The 18,884-nt window shown below is 41.8% G+C and overlaps 1 protein-coding gene across 8 annotated transcripts in view; it reads left to right on the plus strand.

The window, feature by feature from the left end:
- LOC130290373 (putative bifunctional UDP-N-acetylglucosamine transferase and deubiquitinase ALG13) overlaps positions 1 to 18,884 on the plus strand; it is a 167,942-nt gene that overhangs the window by 52,494 nt on the left and 96,564 nt on the right. For 7 of the 8 annotated variants that reach the window (XM_056537934.1, XM_056537936.1, XM_056537929.1 and 4 more), the window contains 4 exons: positions 2,770 to 2,816; positions 8,880 to 8,952; positions 9,095 to 9,176; positions 11,061 to 11,238. In XM_056537934.1, the coding sequence (XP_056393909.1) occupies positions 2,770 to 2,816; positions 8,880 to 8,952; positions 9,095 to 9,176; positions 11,061 to 11,238 (380 nt within the window). Of the gene's footprint in view, positions 1 to 2,767; positions 2,817 to 8,879; positions 8,953 to 9,080; positions 9,177 to 11,060; positions 11,239 to 18,884 lie in introns of those variants that run through there. The other variant, XM_056537937.1, reaches the window with a different exon arrangement.

Raw genomic sequence — 18,884 nt, forward strand, 5'->3', positions numbered from 1 at the left:
CCGCGATCTCGTGGGCGTCCGCCATTAACCCCTCAGGTGCCGGGATCAATACAGATCCCGGCATCTGCGGCAGTTCGCGATTAAAATGAACGATCGGATCGCCCGCAGCGCTGCTGCGGGGATCCGATCATTCATAACGCCGCACGGAGGTCACCTCTCCTTCCTCCGTGCGGCTCCCGGCGTCTCCTGCTCTGGTCTGTGATCGAGCAGACCAGAGCAGGAGATGACCGATAATACTGATCTGTTCTATGTCCTATACATAGAACAGATCAGTATTAGCAATCATGGTATTGCTATGAATAGTCCCCTATGGGGACTATTCAAGTGTAAAAAAAAAAAAATGTAAAAAAATGTAAAAGTAAAAGTAAAAAAAGTGAAAAATCCCCTCCCCCAATAAAAAAGTAAAACGTCCGTTTTTTCCTATTTTACCCCCAAAAAGCGTAAAAAACATTTTTTATAGACATATTTGGTATTGCCGCGTGCGTAAATGTCCTAACTATTAAAATAAAATGTTAATGATCCCGTACGGTGAACGGCGTGAACGAAAAAAAATTTAAAAAGTCCAAAATTCCTACTTTTTTAATACATTTTATTAAAAAAAAAATTATAAAAAATGTATTAAAAGTTTTTTTATATGCAAATGTGGTATCAAAAAAAAGTACAGATCATGGCGCAAAAAATGAGCCCCCATACCGCCGCTTATACGGAAAAATAAAAAAGTTATAGGTCATCAAAATAAAGGGATTATAAACGTACTAATTTGGTTAAAAAGTTTGTGATTTTTTTTAAGCGCAACAATAATATAAAAGTATATAATAATGGGTATCATTTTAATCGTATTGACCCTCAGAATAAAGAACACATGTCATTTTTACCAGAAATTGTACGGCGTGAAAACAAAACCTTCCAAAATTAGCAAAATTGCGTTTTTCGTTTTAATTTCCCCCCAAAAATAGTGTTTTTTGGTTGCGCCATACATTTTATGATATAATGAGTGATGTCATTACAAAGGACAACTGGTCGCGCAAAAAACAAGCCCTCATACTAGTCTGTGGATGAAAATATAAGAGTTATGATTTTTAGAAGGCGAGGAGGAAAAAAATGAAAACGTAAAAATTAAATTGTCTGAGTCCTTAAGGCCAAAATGGGCTGAGTCCTTAAGGGGTTAAGCAAACAATGTTTTTTTTAACATTTCAATAAAAGGAAGCACAACATCAGAGTTGTACAGTTAGACAGTGGATGGCATTCATAGCTGTCACAAAAATCTGATAAAATCATGAACACTGACACATATTGTAGGGACTTACTTGCCTCTAACATTCCATATCCGAGCAGAAATAGTGCAAGTAGCTACCGCCTCCACGATATGCAATATATATTATGCTGAGGAGCAACTAGATAAGAGTACAAGTTTTGGATGTGCAACCTAGTTCGGTTTCTCTATTTGTGAGCTAATATTTTAGTTTGAAGGAAAAAATATGTATATTTTAAAATAAACTGGGGCTAGAAAGTTAAACCGACTTTAGTAAATTGCTTCGAAAAATCTTAAACATTCCAGTACTTAAAGCATTACTTTCATTAGTAATAAAATGCTCAAATAAGTGTAGTAATGTGCCCTAAGACCTGCATGCATAATGATATATGCATTCTTTTTTATTATATATAGTACCTTTTGATCAATGTGTTACTATGCTCACTATGCTCACTCTTCTGACAGTTCACCTGGGGGTGTTTATTCAGGAGCATGACAACCAACCCCCCCCCCCCCCCCCCCCCCCTGCCGTCATGAGCATTGCAAAGCTTTTGTGCCTAAAGTATATGCTTTATATAACTCTAATGCAGCCATATCGAACCTATATGGTACAAGCACAGAAGAAAAACCTGCATTTTGTTACAAAAATAAACATCTTTACAATTGCAAAGCTTTGTACCCAAAGTGCATGTGTTTTAAATTACACAGCCATGACAATCTCTGGTGCATATACCAAAGAAAATCTTTCTTCTTTTTTACTTTTGCAAAGCTTTGTGTCTAAAGCAGCCTTGTGCTATTAATATAATGCAAATACACAAATTCATAAAATGAACAAAGATAAATAACTTTGCATATAAATAATTTTGCACCTTTTTGTTGCGTGTCAGTGTGCATGGAAATGCTCCTCTTCTGAAAACACTGCAAGCTGTCTCGCTCTCACAGGGGGATCTGCTCACACTGGTGAAAGTAGGCTGATGCGCTGCACGGGAGGGAGAAGAGCAGGAAGATAACCACAACTTTGTCAGCAAACAGGTCCAAACTTCATGTTGTTAGGACCAAAGAGACTAGAAGACTAGGGTTTGTTTGCAAAATGAAAGAGACAGAGACTTATAAACCATTTTTTCACATGTTCAGCAATAACCTTTTTTAAGTATATTAGGAAAATGCTTAGTTTTTAAGGACATATTAAAATAAAAAGGTTATTTCTAACTATGGTAACTCTAAGGCTAGATGTATACTACCACCTTTTCTAGTGCTTAAAATGTTTTACCTATTAAGTGACAGCTGCAGTTCTCAAGATTGAATACAGCACAATATATTAATGTGGACTGCAACTGTACTTCAATAGATTTTAGCATTACAAGTCAGTGTAGCCCAGGCCTAACACTTAGTTGTCACTAATGGGTGAACCTGTTGTGATTGGATTCTATAAAGATATAAAAAAAGGTATTCTTAAGCCATATTCTTTGTCTGTTGCATTAATCCTTTGTTGTGTGGTGTTTTGTCTTCCTCTATAGGAGAGCGCAGGACAACTTGAGATAACTGCACTTTCATTGATTTTCAAGTGAGTAATAATTGACTTTTGTCATTGCTCTCATTATACGAAGATTTCTCTAAGTGTGGGCAACAGCAGCGATGACTGCTCTGGCCACAAGCTGCCTATTGGGTATACAGTAAATCTTGGCGTATGGGACAAATCACTGACAACAGCCACTGTCTCCATGTTGAGCAAAACTATTTTTGCTGTTGCAACTTCTGCTATTTGTAACAAACTGTAACATAACAAATAGCAATCTAATTGAATACATTTTTATGTATCAAGTAAAATCCCCTTTCATGCTGCACTGTTGTGAATAAAACAAACAGCTAGGTCAATATGGCTGGTTCACTTCTAATGTGATTGGTAAGGTCTTTGAACAAAATAGTGTTACATCACTTTATCTGTTCGGGTGTTTAACCCCTTAACGATGCCGGACATAAATGTACGTCCTGGTGAGCTGGTACTTAACGCACCAGGAAGTACATTTATGTCCTATGCATAACCGCGAGCATCAGAGCGATGCTCGGCTCATGCACTGCAGGTCCCAACTGCTGATAGCAGCCAGGGACCCGCTGTTAACCCCTCAGATGCCGTGATCAATACAGATCACGGCATCTGCAGCATCACGGTCACTAAAATGGATGACCCAATCACCCGCATCGCTGCCGCAGCGATCCGATCTTCCAGAACGGCAGACGGAGGTCCCCTCACCTGCCTCCGCTGCCTTCCACGGATCTTCTGCTCTGGTCTGCGATTGAGCAGACCAGGGCAGAAGATGACCGATAATACTGATCAGCACTAAACAGTATTAGCAATCGAATGATTGCTATAAATAGTCCCCTATGGGGACTATTAAAGTGTAAAAACAGTGAAAAAAAAACCCTCCCCCAATAAAAACGAAAATTGTCCTATTTTCCCTATTTCACCCCCAAAAAGTGTTTTAAAAAATAAAATATATATTATTCAGTATCGCTGCGTGCATGAATATCCGAACTATTAAAATAAAATGTTAATGATACCGTACGGTGAACGGCATGAACATTTTATTCCCCCAAAAAGTATAAAAAGTATTACATTTTATATAAGCAAATATAGTATCAATAAAAAGTACAGATCACGGCGCAAAAAATTTGCCTTCATACCGCCGCTAACATGGAAAAATTTAAAAGTTATAGGTCTTCAAAATAGGGGGATTTTAAACGTACTTATTTGGTTAAAAAGTTTGCTATTTTGTTTTTTGCGCAACAGTAATAGAAAAGTATGTTATCATGGGTATCATTTTAATCGTATTGACCCAAAGAATAAAGAACACATGTCATTTTTACAAATTGTACAACGTGAAAATGAAACCTTGCAAAATTGCGGTTTTCTTTTTAATTTTCCCACACAAATTGTATTTTTCTCTATCGGCTCCATTGGGGGGACACAAACCTAGGGACTTGACACTAAGGAAACCAAAAAAGGTGGCTCCTCCCAGCAGGATATACCCGCCTACAGAGCCTGAGGTAATCAGTTTTAGCTTAGTGACTGCAGGAGATAGACACTGGTCTGGGGTTCTCCCCAGACCTGGTCTAACTTTTTTTATTTTTCCAGATTAGGGACGTTTAGTTTCTTCTTCCCTTTTATTTTCCTTTTTTCAGGTGGGAACTCAGGAACATAGCATTCACTGTTTCCCCATTTGCGATTGAGGGGGCACAGACATCGTGGATGTACTGTCAACCCCCTCTCGCCAACGGTCAGCACCTGGGGTTGTACCTCATGGGTCCGGGTCCCCCACTTTTTCCTGCTTGTCTCGCTTTTTACAGTCCGGCATGATGCAGGTGACTAAAAGTTTGCTGAAGACTTCATCAGGAAGACTTCATTAGGTAAGTTCTTCTGACTAAGGTGAGTATTCCCCCCCCCCCCCCTTTTCTTACAGGTTTTGGGGACTTGCAACCTCTGGAGACGCCGCGGCTGCTGTCTCTCTACTGCCGGCGGCTGTCTACTGCCGGCGACGCTTTCTCCCGCTCCCTTCCCCCTGCACTTGCATATGTGACAGAGGAGCCTTAGGACCAATCGGAGGCACCCCTGTCTAACCTGGCCCCTCTCTTCTTCTCTTCTTCCTTTCTCTCTTCTTCTTCTTCTCTCTCTTCTTCTCTCTCCTCTCACCTCTCCTCTCACCTTTCACCTAGAGGACCCAGGAACTTCGGACGCTGTCCCAGAAGTTTCCTTTCATCATGCCCGTTCAGCTCCCATGCTGAATTTGAAGCCTTGCTGGAGGCATCCTGACAAAAGGTTTCAAGAAACAAAGAAGGTTCAAGCGGGTTATCCCTTCACTAAAGACCTCATTGCCTGGTGGACTTCACCTCCTATGGTGGACCCACCAGTCTCCCGCCTATCTAAGGCTACTAGCCTGCCTTTGCCCGATGCTGCTTCTTTTAAGGATCCAGCGGACAAAAGGGTGGAGACCTTGGCAAAATTTGCCTTTTGAGGCTGCGGGTTCATCTCTTCTCTCTGCTTTTGCCTCTGCCTGGGTTTCCAAGGCCCTTACGATCTGGGTTTCCCGACTCAGTCAGGGCATTTCTTCTGGGGCTTCCTCGTAAGAACTGACCGACTTAATTCTATTGCTTTCTAAAGCTGGAGATTTTCTATGTTCAGCTTCCATGCAGTCGGACCGCTGTGCTGCCTTTGCCACGGGTAACCTAGTGGCTCTCCGTAGATCCGCGTGGCTCAAAGCCTGGGATGCGGACGCAGCCTCCAAAAAATCTCACTGAGCTTCCATTTACTGGCTCTCGGCTTTTTGGTAAGTGCCTAGATGAGATCATCTTGGAAGCCAGGGGAGGGAAGAGTTCATTATTACCTCAAAATAAGGCCCGCAGTCAGTCTATCTCCTTTTGGTCCTTTCGGACCTTCGGGGTCACGAAGTGGGCCAGGCAGGCGCCTTCTCGGGACAAGACTCCCCCCTCCTTCCAGACCCGCCCATCCTGGAAATCTGATAACCGTTCGGGCCGCTTTGCGGCCAAGGGGGGCACCCACAAACCCACCTCTGCCTGAAGGGACGCCCCCACCTGCAGATTTTTCTCGGGTGGGAGGTCGTCTGTTGCTCTTCCGGGACGTCTGGACCACGCATGTACAGGACTCCTGGGTCAGAGATGTTGTATCCAACGGTTACCGGATCGAGTTTGCCTCTCTTCCAAAGGATCGTTTTTTCCTTTCTCGAGCCCCACGGTCTCCTCTCTGGCAAAGGCCTTTCGGGGTGCGCTTCAGTCCCTCCTCATTCAGGGGGTCATTGTCCCGGTTCCTCCCAAGGAACATTTTCGAGGTTTTTATTCCAACCTCTTTGTAGTTCCCAAGAAAGGGGGTTCCGTACGCCCCATCTTGGATCTAAAGCACCTCAATCGGCATCTCCTCCTGTGCCATTTCCGCATGGAGTCTCTCCGTTCGGTCGTGGCGACCATGGATCAGGGGGAGTTTCTTTCCTCAGTGGACATCAGGGACGCCTACCTCCACGTTCTGATTTTTCCGGGACACCAGCGGTTCCTCCGCTATGCTGTCCCGGAGGGACACTTCCAGTTTGTGGCTCTCCCCTTCGGCCTGGCCACAGCTCCAAGAGTATTCACCAAGGTCCTTGCGCCGGTGATCGGCCTGCTACGGACGAGGGGGGGTCCTCAGTGTTTCCTACTTGGACGACCTTCTGATCGAGGCTCCTTCCAGAGACCAGAATCTAGAGTCTCTCCTTCACTCTTCAGGCCCTCTCTCACTTCGGTTGGTTGGTTAATCGGGACAAGTCCAACCTATCCCCCACGCAGTCCTTGATTTTTCTGGGACTTCAGTTCGACACCTATATATCTAGCCCCCCTCAGTGCATTTATAATATATATGCGCAAGTATAATGTATCCCCCACCGCCGCAAGTATATGTACCCTCGCAGCATCTATATAGATGCAGATAGAAATACTTTTCATTCATAGCGCAGCTCTGGCATATGTATATAGAAGCTCTGTGGGGGGCAGATAACTCTATATGTCTGCACACCCACAGCGCTTCTATATACATATACCCCTGCAACGCTATGAATGAAAAGTATTTCTATAAGGAGCGCATAGTGTCAGGCGAGCTGCCGGCACTATGCGCTGCTAATAGAAATACTTTTCATTCATAGCGCTGCAGGGGTATATGTATATAGATGCGCTGGGGGACAGACATATAGCGTTATCTGCACCCCACAGCGCTTCTATATACATATGCCGGCGCTGCTCTATGAATGAAAAGTATTTCTATCAGCAGCATCTGATGCTGCTGCTAGAATGCTTTTCAAAGCACAGCGGTGACATATGTATATAGATGCTGCGAGGGTACATATACTTGCGCCGGCGGGGGGAGGGGGGGTATATATTAATGCACTGGTGAGGGGGATATATAAATAAATAAATATATAATATATATTTATAATAATTTTTAATATAGATATGGCTCCTGTACTCACAATGTTCATTTTTAAATCTCCCGCTGAGAGCCCTGATTGGCTCCTCGGTACTGACCATTCAGAGCTCTCCGCGGGGGATTCAAAAATGAAAGTTAAAACACAGGATACATCGCAGGGTTGCGGACCATGCCGCCAGCTCCCCTGCTTAAAAACTTCTGATCGTATCGGGTCTCAGAAGTGAGACCCGGTGCGATCAATCCCTCAGCCCCTGTACTACAACCTCCATCATGGAACAGACTCTGTTCCATGATGGGGTTAGTAGTACAAACACTAATGTAGCCTCCCCAGCTGTCTGCGGACTCCTGCAGCCAGGGAATTACTACTCCCATCATGGAAACATGTCTGTTCCATGATGGGAGTAGTAGTAGTCCCGGCTGTGGGAGTCTGTAGGCAGAGGTGTTTATGGCCATACATGAGGGATGTTATAACGGGTCTTAACGGATGAATATTTATGATGAATGCTCATAGTGTGAAAGCAGCCTTACAACTTACCTGACATTTTTTTTTTTTTTTGTGGTTTTAAATGTTATGTCTTTGATACTCTGCAGATATTGGAAGCAAACAGAGATTCCTGAATTGAACAAAATACTAAATATGATACAACACTGTTATAAACTAGAAGAAATAAGAGATAGGAAAAAATGAAAATATCTTTTACAATAAGTGGGAGTTATGGACGATATTCAGGGGAGAAATAGAAAGTCACTATTAAACCATTGGAAGGTATAAAAAGAGAGTTAATACATAGAAATTGCAAAACACCTCAAAGGAAAAAGGAGAGAAGGAGATAGAAGACTGGGGCACCACGGAGTGGGAGATGGCTATATATGTAACAATTGGAGGGTGGAAGGGTATAAGTGTATGGAAGTATGTGATGATTCAAATGTACATGGAATATGTAAATATGTATGGCTAACTGTATATGAGGAAATATCAATAAAAATGAGTTAATAAATATTTGTTTTGCCTTTTATGCACCCAAGATTGTCCACAAATTGCACACTACAAACCTGTCTGTTTCTACACCAGTTCTTCTAGTGTAACATGTGCCACATAGGACCGCTTTCAATTTTTGTATATACTTTATATATTTGTCAGAAACTAGAACACCTAGGTGGGAATTCTCACTTGTTGAGATGTCAACTAAAATGTGTAGTTCGTAAACTACACCAAACATTTGCAGTTATCACCAAATATTTGTCCTGCAACCGGGGATAACTTTTCCCAGGACAGTTTCTTCCAGCACTAAGTGTTTATTTATTTTTTAAAATATTTTTCTCACTGCCTCAGCCCGGACCAGTTTTGTCCAGATTTTGCAGGCGCTTAAGGTTGTCTTTGCTATTCCTCCTGAGTATGTTTGTGGCTTTTTTTTTTACAAAAAAGGTCTAGATTTATCAATCAGGACAAACTGTCTGTTTTTGTTTATTGCAACCAATCGTAGCTCCGGTTTTGTTTCTCTAATCACTCTGGTCAAATAAAAGCTGAGCTGGGATTGGCTGCTTTGGACAGAACCAGACAGGTGGATAAATAAACTTGTATATTTTTGCATTGAATTATTACTTCAGTAACTTGAATATTTATTTTATGTATATTTACAAATGTTTTTTATTTTCTATTTAAAGCCAAAACTTTGTTCTTTACAAAAGTCCTGGGAAGCCACCCACTTATGCAACGGATCTTAACTGTGATGGAAAGGTATGAATTTTTTCTTTTTAAGAATCTCTCACTTTAACTGATGATAGGTCTTGTTATATGAACACCATAAAACCTAGAGGCTTGTTGTAAAGGGTGTGGTTTTACCATAAATTTTTTTGCCTTATTAGTGTTTGCCTTACAGATAATGTTATGTTGTTCCACCAATGGGCACTATGATTCGGTATTTACTAAAACTTTCCAAACCACTGCTGCTATATGTCAAGGTACGTTTATGTAGTTGATAATTGGTGGTTACAACACTGTTCCTGTCTTGTTTTTTGTTGTGGTGAATGCTTATAACCCCTTTGCGATATTTGGTATGTGTATGCAGGATTTGTGCTGGGAATATATGGAGCAGGCTCAGGACCTGAGCCTGCTCCATGCTTGATAGATGCAGCTGACATCTGCAGCAGAGAATGCCAATTAACCACCTAGATGCATAATAATCGTTGTGGGTTGTGTGTTTTTTTTTTTTTTTTGTTAAGAACACCAAAAATGTGGTTACATTTTGACTGGCATTGATGGTGACATAAAAAAAAAAAGCACAACTAGTTCCACAAAATAGCCCTGGGCACTGTCCCTTATGTAGCTTATTAGCTGTTAGCCTCTTCTTTGCTGCAGTCCTCTCTCACCTAACTGTACATTGGAAAAGGTTTTTAATACATTTTTTATGAATCAACCTACCGGGCATAAACTCCGTTTGGTCTTCACCTGTCAAGTCTGAAATTTCTCCAGTCAGCCTTCTAGCCAACACTTTTGCCAAGATTTTCGCATCTGTAGTAAGTAAAGAAATTGGACAAAATGATCCAATTTGAAACACATTTTTCTCCTATTTTTTGGGGGGGAATAAGTACATTGTTGCATTCAACATAGACGTTGGAAGCACAACTAGTTTATAGGATTCATTAATCGTCCAACCCAAAATAGGCAGTAGTATTCCCCAAATTCCGAATACTGAACAAGTATTTAATGCATATTTTATTTCCTCTACTGTAATATCCTTATTCAGACTACACCTCTGATCTTCTGACAACTTGGATAAATTGCACTTTTTGAGAAAATCCTCTATTTCAATCTCTCCTGCTGTCCCTTCAGACTGGTACAGTTTAGAGAAGAATTCAATAACAAACTCCACTACACTATTGGGGTCACTATTTCCCCTAAAGAGTTTTTGTAAGGCAAAATTTTCACCCTTCTCCTTCTGTATTATAATCACGTTGGCCAGTAGTTTACCCGAGTTTATCTTGAAAATTTTTAATTTCTTGGAAGTTTTCTGCTGTGGGATTTTGCGAAAATCTTGTCTCACTCTCAACCACTTCCCCCTTTAATTATTTTTCCTTCCAAAAATTCCCTTTTCTAATTTCTCTATATAACACTTTCAAAAATGCCTTTATGGTATCACACACCACCAGAAGTTAAGCAGATAGTCTATTTATCTCCCAAAATTCTTTTGAGTGGGTCCTTTTTAATACTCTCCTTTCCATCAATCAGATTTAACCAGTGAGAATTAACCCCAATTTGCTTTTTGGTGGGGTCAGACCCTTATTCCCTATGCTTTGGATAGGGGATAAATGGTCCTACACTGCAGTGCCTCTTTAAATAGGATCTTTGGCATGAGAATACACCATTAAAAGGGTATTCCAGGAAAAAAACTTTCTTTATATCAACTGGCTCCAGAAAGTAAATTGGATTTGTAAATATTAATCCTTCCAGTAGTTATCAGCTGCTGAAGTTGAGTTGTTCTCTTCTGTCTGGTACTGTACAGAGTAGTAGCAAATCCCCATAGCAAACCGCTAATGCTTTGGACAGTTGCTGAGACAAGCAGAGGTGTCAGCAGGAAGCATGGTTGTCAAAGAAAAGAACAACTCAACTTCAGCAGCTGATAACTATTGGAAGGATTAAGATTTTTTTTTTTTTTTTTATAGAAGTAATTAACAAATCTGTTTTAACTTTCTGGAGACAGTTGATATAAAAAAAAAAAAAATCTTGGAATACCCCTTTAAGCAAGAAGCTGTTAATACATCTTGCTTTGATACTTTAAATAAAAACCTACTGTAGTTGCTACTTTAATGAAATATTTTGATGATTATATTGGTTGTTTTATGCAGCTGTTCTGTATGAGTGTCTATACAGAGATGTATTTGGAGTAGATGAGTGGGAATTGGTTGCTGCTGTTGAGCTGTTTCGAAGTGGGACAAAGAAAAACCGTAACAGTGCATCCACTGGCAGCGAAGATGCAAATTATGACTGCACTGCAGAACATAGCAAGGCACCCACTGATGGCAGGTATCTGTTATTTTGTATAAGTAACAAGTTGCAACCCTTCCTCCTGAGTGCATGGATTCATTCCAGAACTTCTCAGCTGCACGTTACATACTTGACAACCACATGCTTGTTATCCAGTACTTCTTCAGGTTGTACATTTATTTATTTAATCTTTATTTTAAAAAGTCCCATTACAGAAATGGCAAGTTATATTGTGAGACGGAAGGTGCCACGCAGATGCATTTGCAATTAAATCAGATTCGTAACAATAGTTTAGTTGCGTATGACAAAATCCTCTTTATGTAGGCACCAACATCTTTATCAGTAAGGCTAAACTAAACTTATGTTGGTACAAATGAGAAAGGAGACCATAAATGGTCCTTGAGGCTTAGTATATCCAGGACATCAAAGATTTGTTGCTCAGGGATGAGAAGCAGTAATGTGGAAACTGTGGCAAACATTTATTACTAATGTACAAACAACGCTGAATTCAATTTACTCTATCACTATTATATATGCCACTGCTACAAGATGATGGCCTGACGAGACAATTGTTCAGAGTGGGTTAAGCAATGTAGATTAGAGTTTGTTGTACAGAATGCAAGTAGGGGCTCTGCATGGTAACCTTTGTAAGTATAGTATGCTGTATGATTTCTGTGTGAAAAGTCTGCAGCAAAGTGAAAAAGGGGTGTGTATGTGTTACATTTTTTTTTTCCATATTCACTATGGATTTTGTAAACAAAAACAAATATTTACAGTCCTAAGAGGTATAGTCCTAAATGTAATATTTGACAATAAATTATAATTATGAATGATTTTGGAGTGTGAAAATGGGAGAGAAATGGATATGTGCACAATAAAGGAGTTAAATGTATTAATTGAATAAACTGAGAACAGTGTACAGTGGTCCCTCAACATACGATGGTAATTCGTTCCAAACAACCCATCGTTTGTCGAATCCATCATATGTTGAGGGATTCGTGCAATGTAAAAGTGCATTACTCACCTGTCCCTGCCGCTCCGGACCGCGTCCTCATTGCTCCCGATGGTCTCCCAGGGGCCCCTGATGGGGTCCCGCTGCTCCGGCATCTTCCGCAGCTTCACCGGGGTCCGGGCCTCGCTTTCTGGTGACATTATTACGTTGTTGCGCCGGGACGGCGTGCGCAGCTACGTAATAACAATGTCTGAAAGCGAGGCCCGGACCCCGGAAAGGACCCGGAGCAGCAGGGATGGGCAAGTGAACCTGCTGGGGCACATTACACTGCTATCCAACAGCAGCTTAAGCATTTTGCGCTGCCGGATAGCAGTTAATGCGATGGCCCCGACATATAAAAGCATCGTATGTCTATGCTGACATAGATATGTGATGGCCTCTGAGAGGCCATCGTATGTCGATTTGATCATATGTCGGGGCCATCGCATGTCGGGGGGTTACTGTATATGAACTAGAGATAGTGTATTGTGTTGGGATATGAGAAATAACAACTGTTGCAACTGTAACAATATGCAGGTGAATCATCTAGTGTGGATACATAGAAAATAGTTTATCGGATGTAATAGATGGGTTATTCTATAGAAGCCGACTACAGGGCCCTTGTAAGAGCTCTGATATCACTATATAAAATAGATACACATAAAAGCTCATTTGCTTAAAATATTAATTTGCATATAAAACAAATGGATATCCTGTGCCTTAAACACAAAGTGCCTCTTTTACAATACTGGTAGAAGTATAAATGGTTGTCCGTATCAGAGTCTATTTGTAAACCAATATTATCACACGAGTACAATGTAACCTTTAGGGAGATGTGGCCTATGAGGGATATTGTTTGTGTGTTGGTGAATAATAGGCAAGTGCTGTGCACCAATAATTGTAACAAAGTTTAAGGAAGATGTTTGAGTGCTGTGGTGTGATGTCCTCTGGGATGTGGGTAAATCCACCTATTGGAGAAATGTGGGTGCTGTGCACCACTATTCCATCTGAACGTCCATAGGAATAAGGCTTCTATGAAGTCCTCTGTTCATGAAGTCTTATGTAGATGATGGCCGACTGGCAGGTCATTCGGACTAAGGAACAGGAGGAGGAAAAAGTCTGCTTTTGATGAGTGTTGTGCGGCTATGGTCCTCATGTCTGGGCAGCACGCACAATTTGAAATTGCTCTGGAATTCGGTGTTACAATGATTGCGGGCAATGTAAAATGAAATTATGGTGGTGTGTGGGCGTTAAGAGTACTTTTCAGGGCTGAGGTAAATTAGTGTGGGTTAGTGTGTAAAGGACCGGCGCTGCGGCTTTCAGAGAAAAGTCGCACATCATGAATCGATCACCACTGCATAAAACTAGTCTAAAGCACTGCACATGGTAGTTCACTTTCAGATATGATCTATAGCAAAAGTCGCAGGAGAAGTGACTGACTTTTGATGCAACAATTTTAGATAGGAAAAAGATCTAAAAAGCTTAATGAATTCCCCTCCTGGTGCCAGAAAGTTAAATAGATTTGTAAATAATTTGGATTTGTGCAGCTCAACAGATTGGAAAGTAGGGAACAGAGGTTAACTGTTAGCACTCAATACCCAAGGTGCTGTGATGTATACAAAATTATAAGAAAAAAGGGTACAGTCCTCAATGTTCTCTGTAGGGAAAAAACTGGAACCAGGTGGGTATAATGTTAATGGGGTATTCCAGGAATTTTTTTTTTCTTTTTTTATGACTATGCTACAGGGGCTGTAAAGTTAGTGTTGTTCATAATATAGTTTCTGTACCTGTGTGTGACGGTTTTCTCAAAATTATGTGATTTTCACTCCAATATTCATTTTTTAACAGCATACAAAATGAATGTTGTCTCAGGTTGCAATGCGGCCGAGACCTGACTCACTAGTCAGCTGATGACAGGGAGCCTGTCTGCTTCAATGGGTGATCTCTTGGTGGGAGAAATCAATCTGCAACTAATGCAACAGCTGTAGGCACCCTGGTTGAAATCCACAGGTCTTTTGAATGAATTCAGCTCACTTATGTTTCAATGGGTGGGGTGGCTGATGCGTGGCAGGGAGGAAAAAAAGTCAACCAGGAAATACCAGTTTGCAAATAGCTAGCCACAGTATTATGGTAATCTCATAACATAGCCCCAAGACAAGCGCAGATCCTTCCTCAGCATGTCCATTACAGCCTGCCAGGTACATACTAAAATAACCTTTTCTCTATCGGCTCCATTGGGGGACACAGACCATGGGGTGTATGCTGCTGTCTCTAGGAGACTTGACACTATGGCAACAGAAAAGTCTGCTCCTCCCAGCAGGATATACCTGCCCACAGGCACCTGAGCTTATCATTTTTAGCTTGGTGTCTAAGGAGGTGACAGGAGGTGGAGTTCTCTCCAGACCAAGTCTTATGTTTTATTTTCCCATCGCCATGACAGCACCACCTGAGAGAGGGACTCCGCCCCTAGGGACAGGAAACCTTGGAGAATAAAAGGAAGTCCACTCCTCTCCATCCTCAGTGGTTTCCTGTCCCTATGGGAAGCCTGGAGAAGCCCCAGTCTCTGGGGGACTTTAGGAATGGCTGAGGGATTTCTTTATGCTGGGCCCCTCGGTGTAGGTGGTGAGGAATCCCTTATGGTCCCTAATGGGGATCCCTGCCGAGCTCACGTATTTCCTCTAGTTTAAATCTCCCGCCCTCCCACCACTCTCCTCCGTCGGAAGCCCGGTGTTAACTCACAGATTTACTGTGTCCGCCGTCGCTGGTTGCGGCGGGCTCTGGCGGAGGATCCCGGTGTCTGAGCGCGGTCGCGCGGATAACAGAGGATAGCTGCGGCAAGCATAGGGGGCGGGGATTAGCACCGTCACTGCAAGTGACGATGCAGGAGGAAACTGGAGGTCAGAAGGGGCGGAGGCGGCAGATTCGAAAGGAGTTTTCATTCTGCCATTCTTCCTCCTGTGGTGAGCTGGCCAGTCATTCATACCTGCCAGGCTTGGAGTGGGGGATTTTCTTCCTGTGTTCCAGCATGAGTACTAGCGGTGATAACCCGAGGCGTACTCAATCTGACTCATCTGCAAAGATGCCATCTTCGGTACCGGCAGTTTCTGAGTGAGTGTATTCTTTCTATATTTATTTTTGTTCTTTTTTTTTTTTTTTTGGAAACCGGAAACCTTCCAAAAAGACGAAAAATCGTGAATGTAACATGTGTAAAGGAATATTACCTCCTGAATATGGAAAGGCTTCATGTCAGCCCTGTATTGATAAGCTGATTACTTCAGAAGTTCCAGCCTTAGTTCCGTCTCTTCTGGCACAAATGCAGGATCTCATTAGAAAGGAGATCCAGTCATCCATTCAAAGTTTAACAGCTGCTACTCCTGTGGTTACTGATTCCGCACCTCTTCCCACTGCTTCTACTGTTATTACTGCTCCAGTGGTCTTGAATCAATCTGATTCTGATGAAGAGGGTATTGTTGTGCCAGATGGATCGGACTCAGGAGAAGAGTCAGAGGAAGGCTCCTCAGGGAAAGCATTTTTTTCACCTGATGACACTGACCAATTGGTAAATGCGGTTCGTTCCACTCTAATTATGGAAGAGCCCAGAGAACCAAGGTCAATCCAAGACCTTATGTTTGAGGGGCTTGATTCTAAAAAGTATAGGGTATTCCCTATACACAAAATTATTTCAAAAGTTATCCATAAAGAATAGGAGAACCCTGACAAAAAGTATTTTTTTGCCTAAGGTTTTAAAAAGAAAAAATATCCATTCGCTAACACTGAAACTAAAACTTGATCACCCACCAAAAATTGATGTGTCTATTTCTAAGATCTCTTGGAAGGGATCTCTCCCATTTGAAGACCTTGGGTCCCTTAAGGATCCAATGGATAAAAAATGGAAATGTTCCTTAAAAGAACATGGGAAGCATCAGGGGCAGCCTTGAAGCCTAACGTGGCAGGGACCTCTGTAGCCAGATCCATTTTAGTTTGGTTAGATCAGTTAACCTCTAACATACAAAATAAAGTTCCAAGGGAACAGCTCTTAGCCTCCATCCCTACTATACGTAAGGGGGTGGCCTTCTTAGCTGACTCCACCTCAGATGCACTAAGGTTATCTGCTCGTGCTGGAGCATTGTCAAATTCAGCTAGGAGGGCTTTATGGTTAAAACATTGGTCAGGTGAAGTGTCCTTAATTTATTTTTTATGTGCCATCCCCTGTGAAGGAGAGCATTTGTTTGGGTCTGTTCTTTCTGATATACTTGAGAAAGCAAATGACAGGAAGAAAGGGTTTCCCTTTGACTTTAGCAAACGTAACCAGTCCTTTCGTTCCAGAGGGTGAGGTGGAGGTCAGAATAGAGGAAGAGGTCAGTCAGGGCGCTGGAAATTCTCCAAAAAGAATAGTGGCCTCATGTTCAACCAGCCCCAAACCTCAAAAAAATCAGGATCTCAATGACTGGGTCCTGCGAGTGGGTGGCAGATTGCAGAATTTCTTTCCAGAGTGGCAAAAAATAGCAGGCAGTTCCCAGGTTCTGGACGCCATTCAGAATGGTCTGCGCTGGGAATTTTGCAGCCTCCCTCCCACTTGCTTGATCATAACCAAAAATCCTGTAGGGTCAATAGGTCAAATCTCATTACAACAGGAAGTTCTTTTGTTAATAAAAAAGGGGTTCTAGTTCTAGTCAGGAGTGTCTGGGATTTTATTCCACACTGTTCATGGTGAAAAAACCCAACAACACCTTTCGGGTAATTATAAATTTAAAACCTCTAAACAGATTTATAAAATAACAAAAATTCTAAATGGAAACATTAAAATCAACTGTAAACCTGCTTACAAAAAAGTTTCATGGCCTCACTGGACTTTAACCCCTTAAGGACTCGGCCCATTTTGGCCTTAAGGACTCTAAAAATCATAACTCTTTTTTATATTTTCATCCACAGACTAGTATGAGGGCTTGTTTTTTGCGCGACCAGTTGTCCTTTGTAATGACATAACTCATTATGTCATAAAATGTATGGCGCAACCAAAAAACACTATTTTTGTGGGGAAATTAAAACGAAAAATGCAATTTTGCTGATTTTGGAAGGTTTTGTTTTCACGCCGTACAATTTACGGTAAAAATGACATGTGTTCTTTATTCTGAGGGTCAATACGATTAAAATGATACCCATTATTACATACTTTTATATTATTGTTGCGCTTAAAAATAATCACAAACTTTTTAACCAAATTAGTACGTTTATAATCCCTTTTATTCTGATGACCTATAACTTTTTTATTTTTCCGTATAAGCGGCGGTATGGGGGCTCATTTTTTGCGCCATGATCTGTACTTTTTTTTGATACCACATTTGCATATAAAAAACTTTTAATACATTTTTTATAATTTTTTTTAAATAAAATGTATTAAAAAAGTAGGAATTTTTGACTTTTTTTTTTACGTTCACGCCGTTAACCGTACGGGATCATTAACATTTTATTTTAATAGTTCGGACATTTACGCACGCGGCGATACCAAATATGTCTATAAAAAATTTTTTTTACGCTTTTTGGGGGTAAAATAGGAAAAAACGGACGTTTTACTTTTTTATTGGGGAGGGGATTTTTCACTTTTTTTTTTACTTTTACATTTTTCTAACATTTTTTTTTTTTTTTTTTACACTTGAATAGTCCCCATAGGGGACTATTCATAGCAATACCATGATTGCTAATACTGATCTGTTCTATGTATAGGACATAGAACAGATCAGTATTATCGGTCATCTTCTGCTCTGGTCGACCCGCCGGCAATGGCCGCCGCCCGCGATCCCGGCATCTGTGGCAGTGCGCGATTTGAATGAATGATCGGATCGCCCGCAGCGCTGCTGCGGGGATCCGATCATTCATAACGCCGCACGGAGGTCCCCTCTCCTTCCTCCGTGCGGCTCCCGGCGTCTCCTGCTCTGGTCTGCGATCAGCAGCCGGGATCAGCCGCGCATGACACGGGCATCGCTCCGATGCCCGCGGTTATGCTTAGGACGTAAATGTACGTCCTGGTGCGTTAAGTACCACCGCACCAGGACGTACATTTACGTCCTGCGTCCTTAAGGGGTTAAGGATGCCTACTTCCATGTACCCATACATCCGGACTTTCAAAAGTACCTAAGAATTGCTGTGCACCTGGGCCCCAAGCTAATGCATCTTCAGTTTTGTGCCCTTCCCTTTGGGATCTCAGTAGCTCCAAGGATCTTCACGAAAGTGATATCAGAGATGGCAGCACACATAAGGGAAGAGGAAGGAATATTCATGCCATACCTGGACGACTTTCTCCTGGTAGCGGACTCTGCTTCAAAGGTCCTCTCATATGCAGAAAAACATCTAGCGTCAATATCAGCAGTTCATCTAAAGGGCTCCATCAACACCAGAGCAGACTATCTGAGCAGACATCGTCTCCATCAGGGGGAATGGTGCCTAAACAAGGACATATTCAGAAAAATTTGTGTACTATGGGGCTATACTCAGATCTGTTTGCCACCAGAGAGAATCGCCAAGTAAAACAGTTTCTCTCCCTGTCCCCCTCAGAGTACCCTACAGCAGTGGACGCACTGTCCCAGTACTGGAAGTGGAGTCTGAGCTATGCCTTCCTTCCACTAGCGTTAATACCACGAGTTCTAAAAAAGATTCGAGAGGACAGAGCGAGGGTCATTCTCATAGCTCCATTCTG

The sequence above is a fragment of the Hyla sarda genome, chromosome 9 (assembly GCF_029499605.1).
Source record: "Hyla sarda isolate aHylSar1 chromosome 9, aHylSar1.hap1, whole genome shotgun sequence".
In the NCBI taxonomy this organism is placed as follows: domain Eukaryota; kingdom Metazoa; phylum Chordata; class Amphibia; order Anura; family Hylidae; genus Hyla; species Hyla sarda.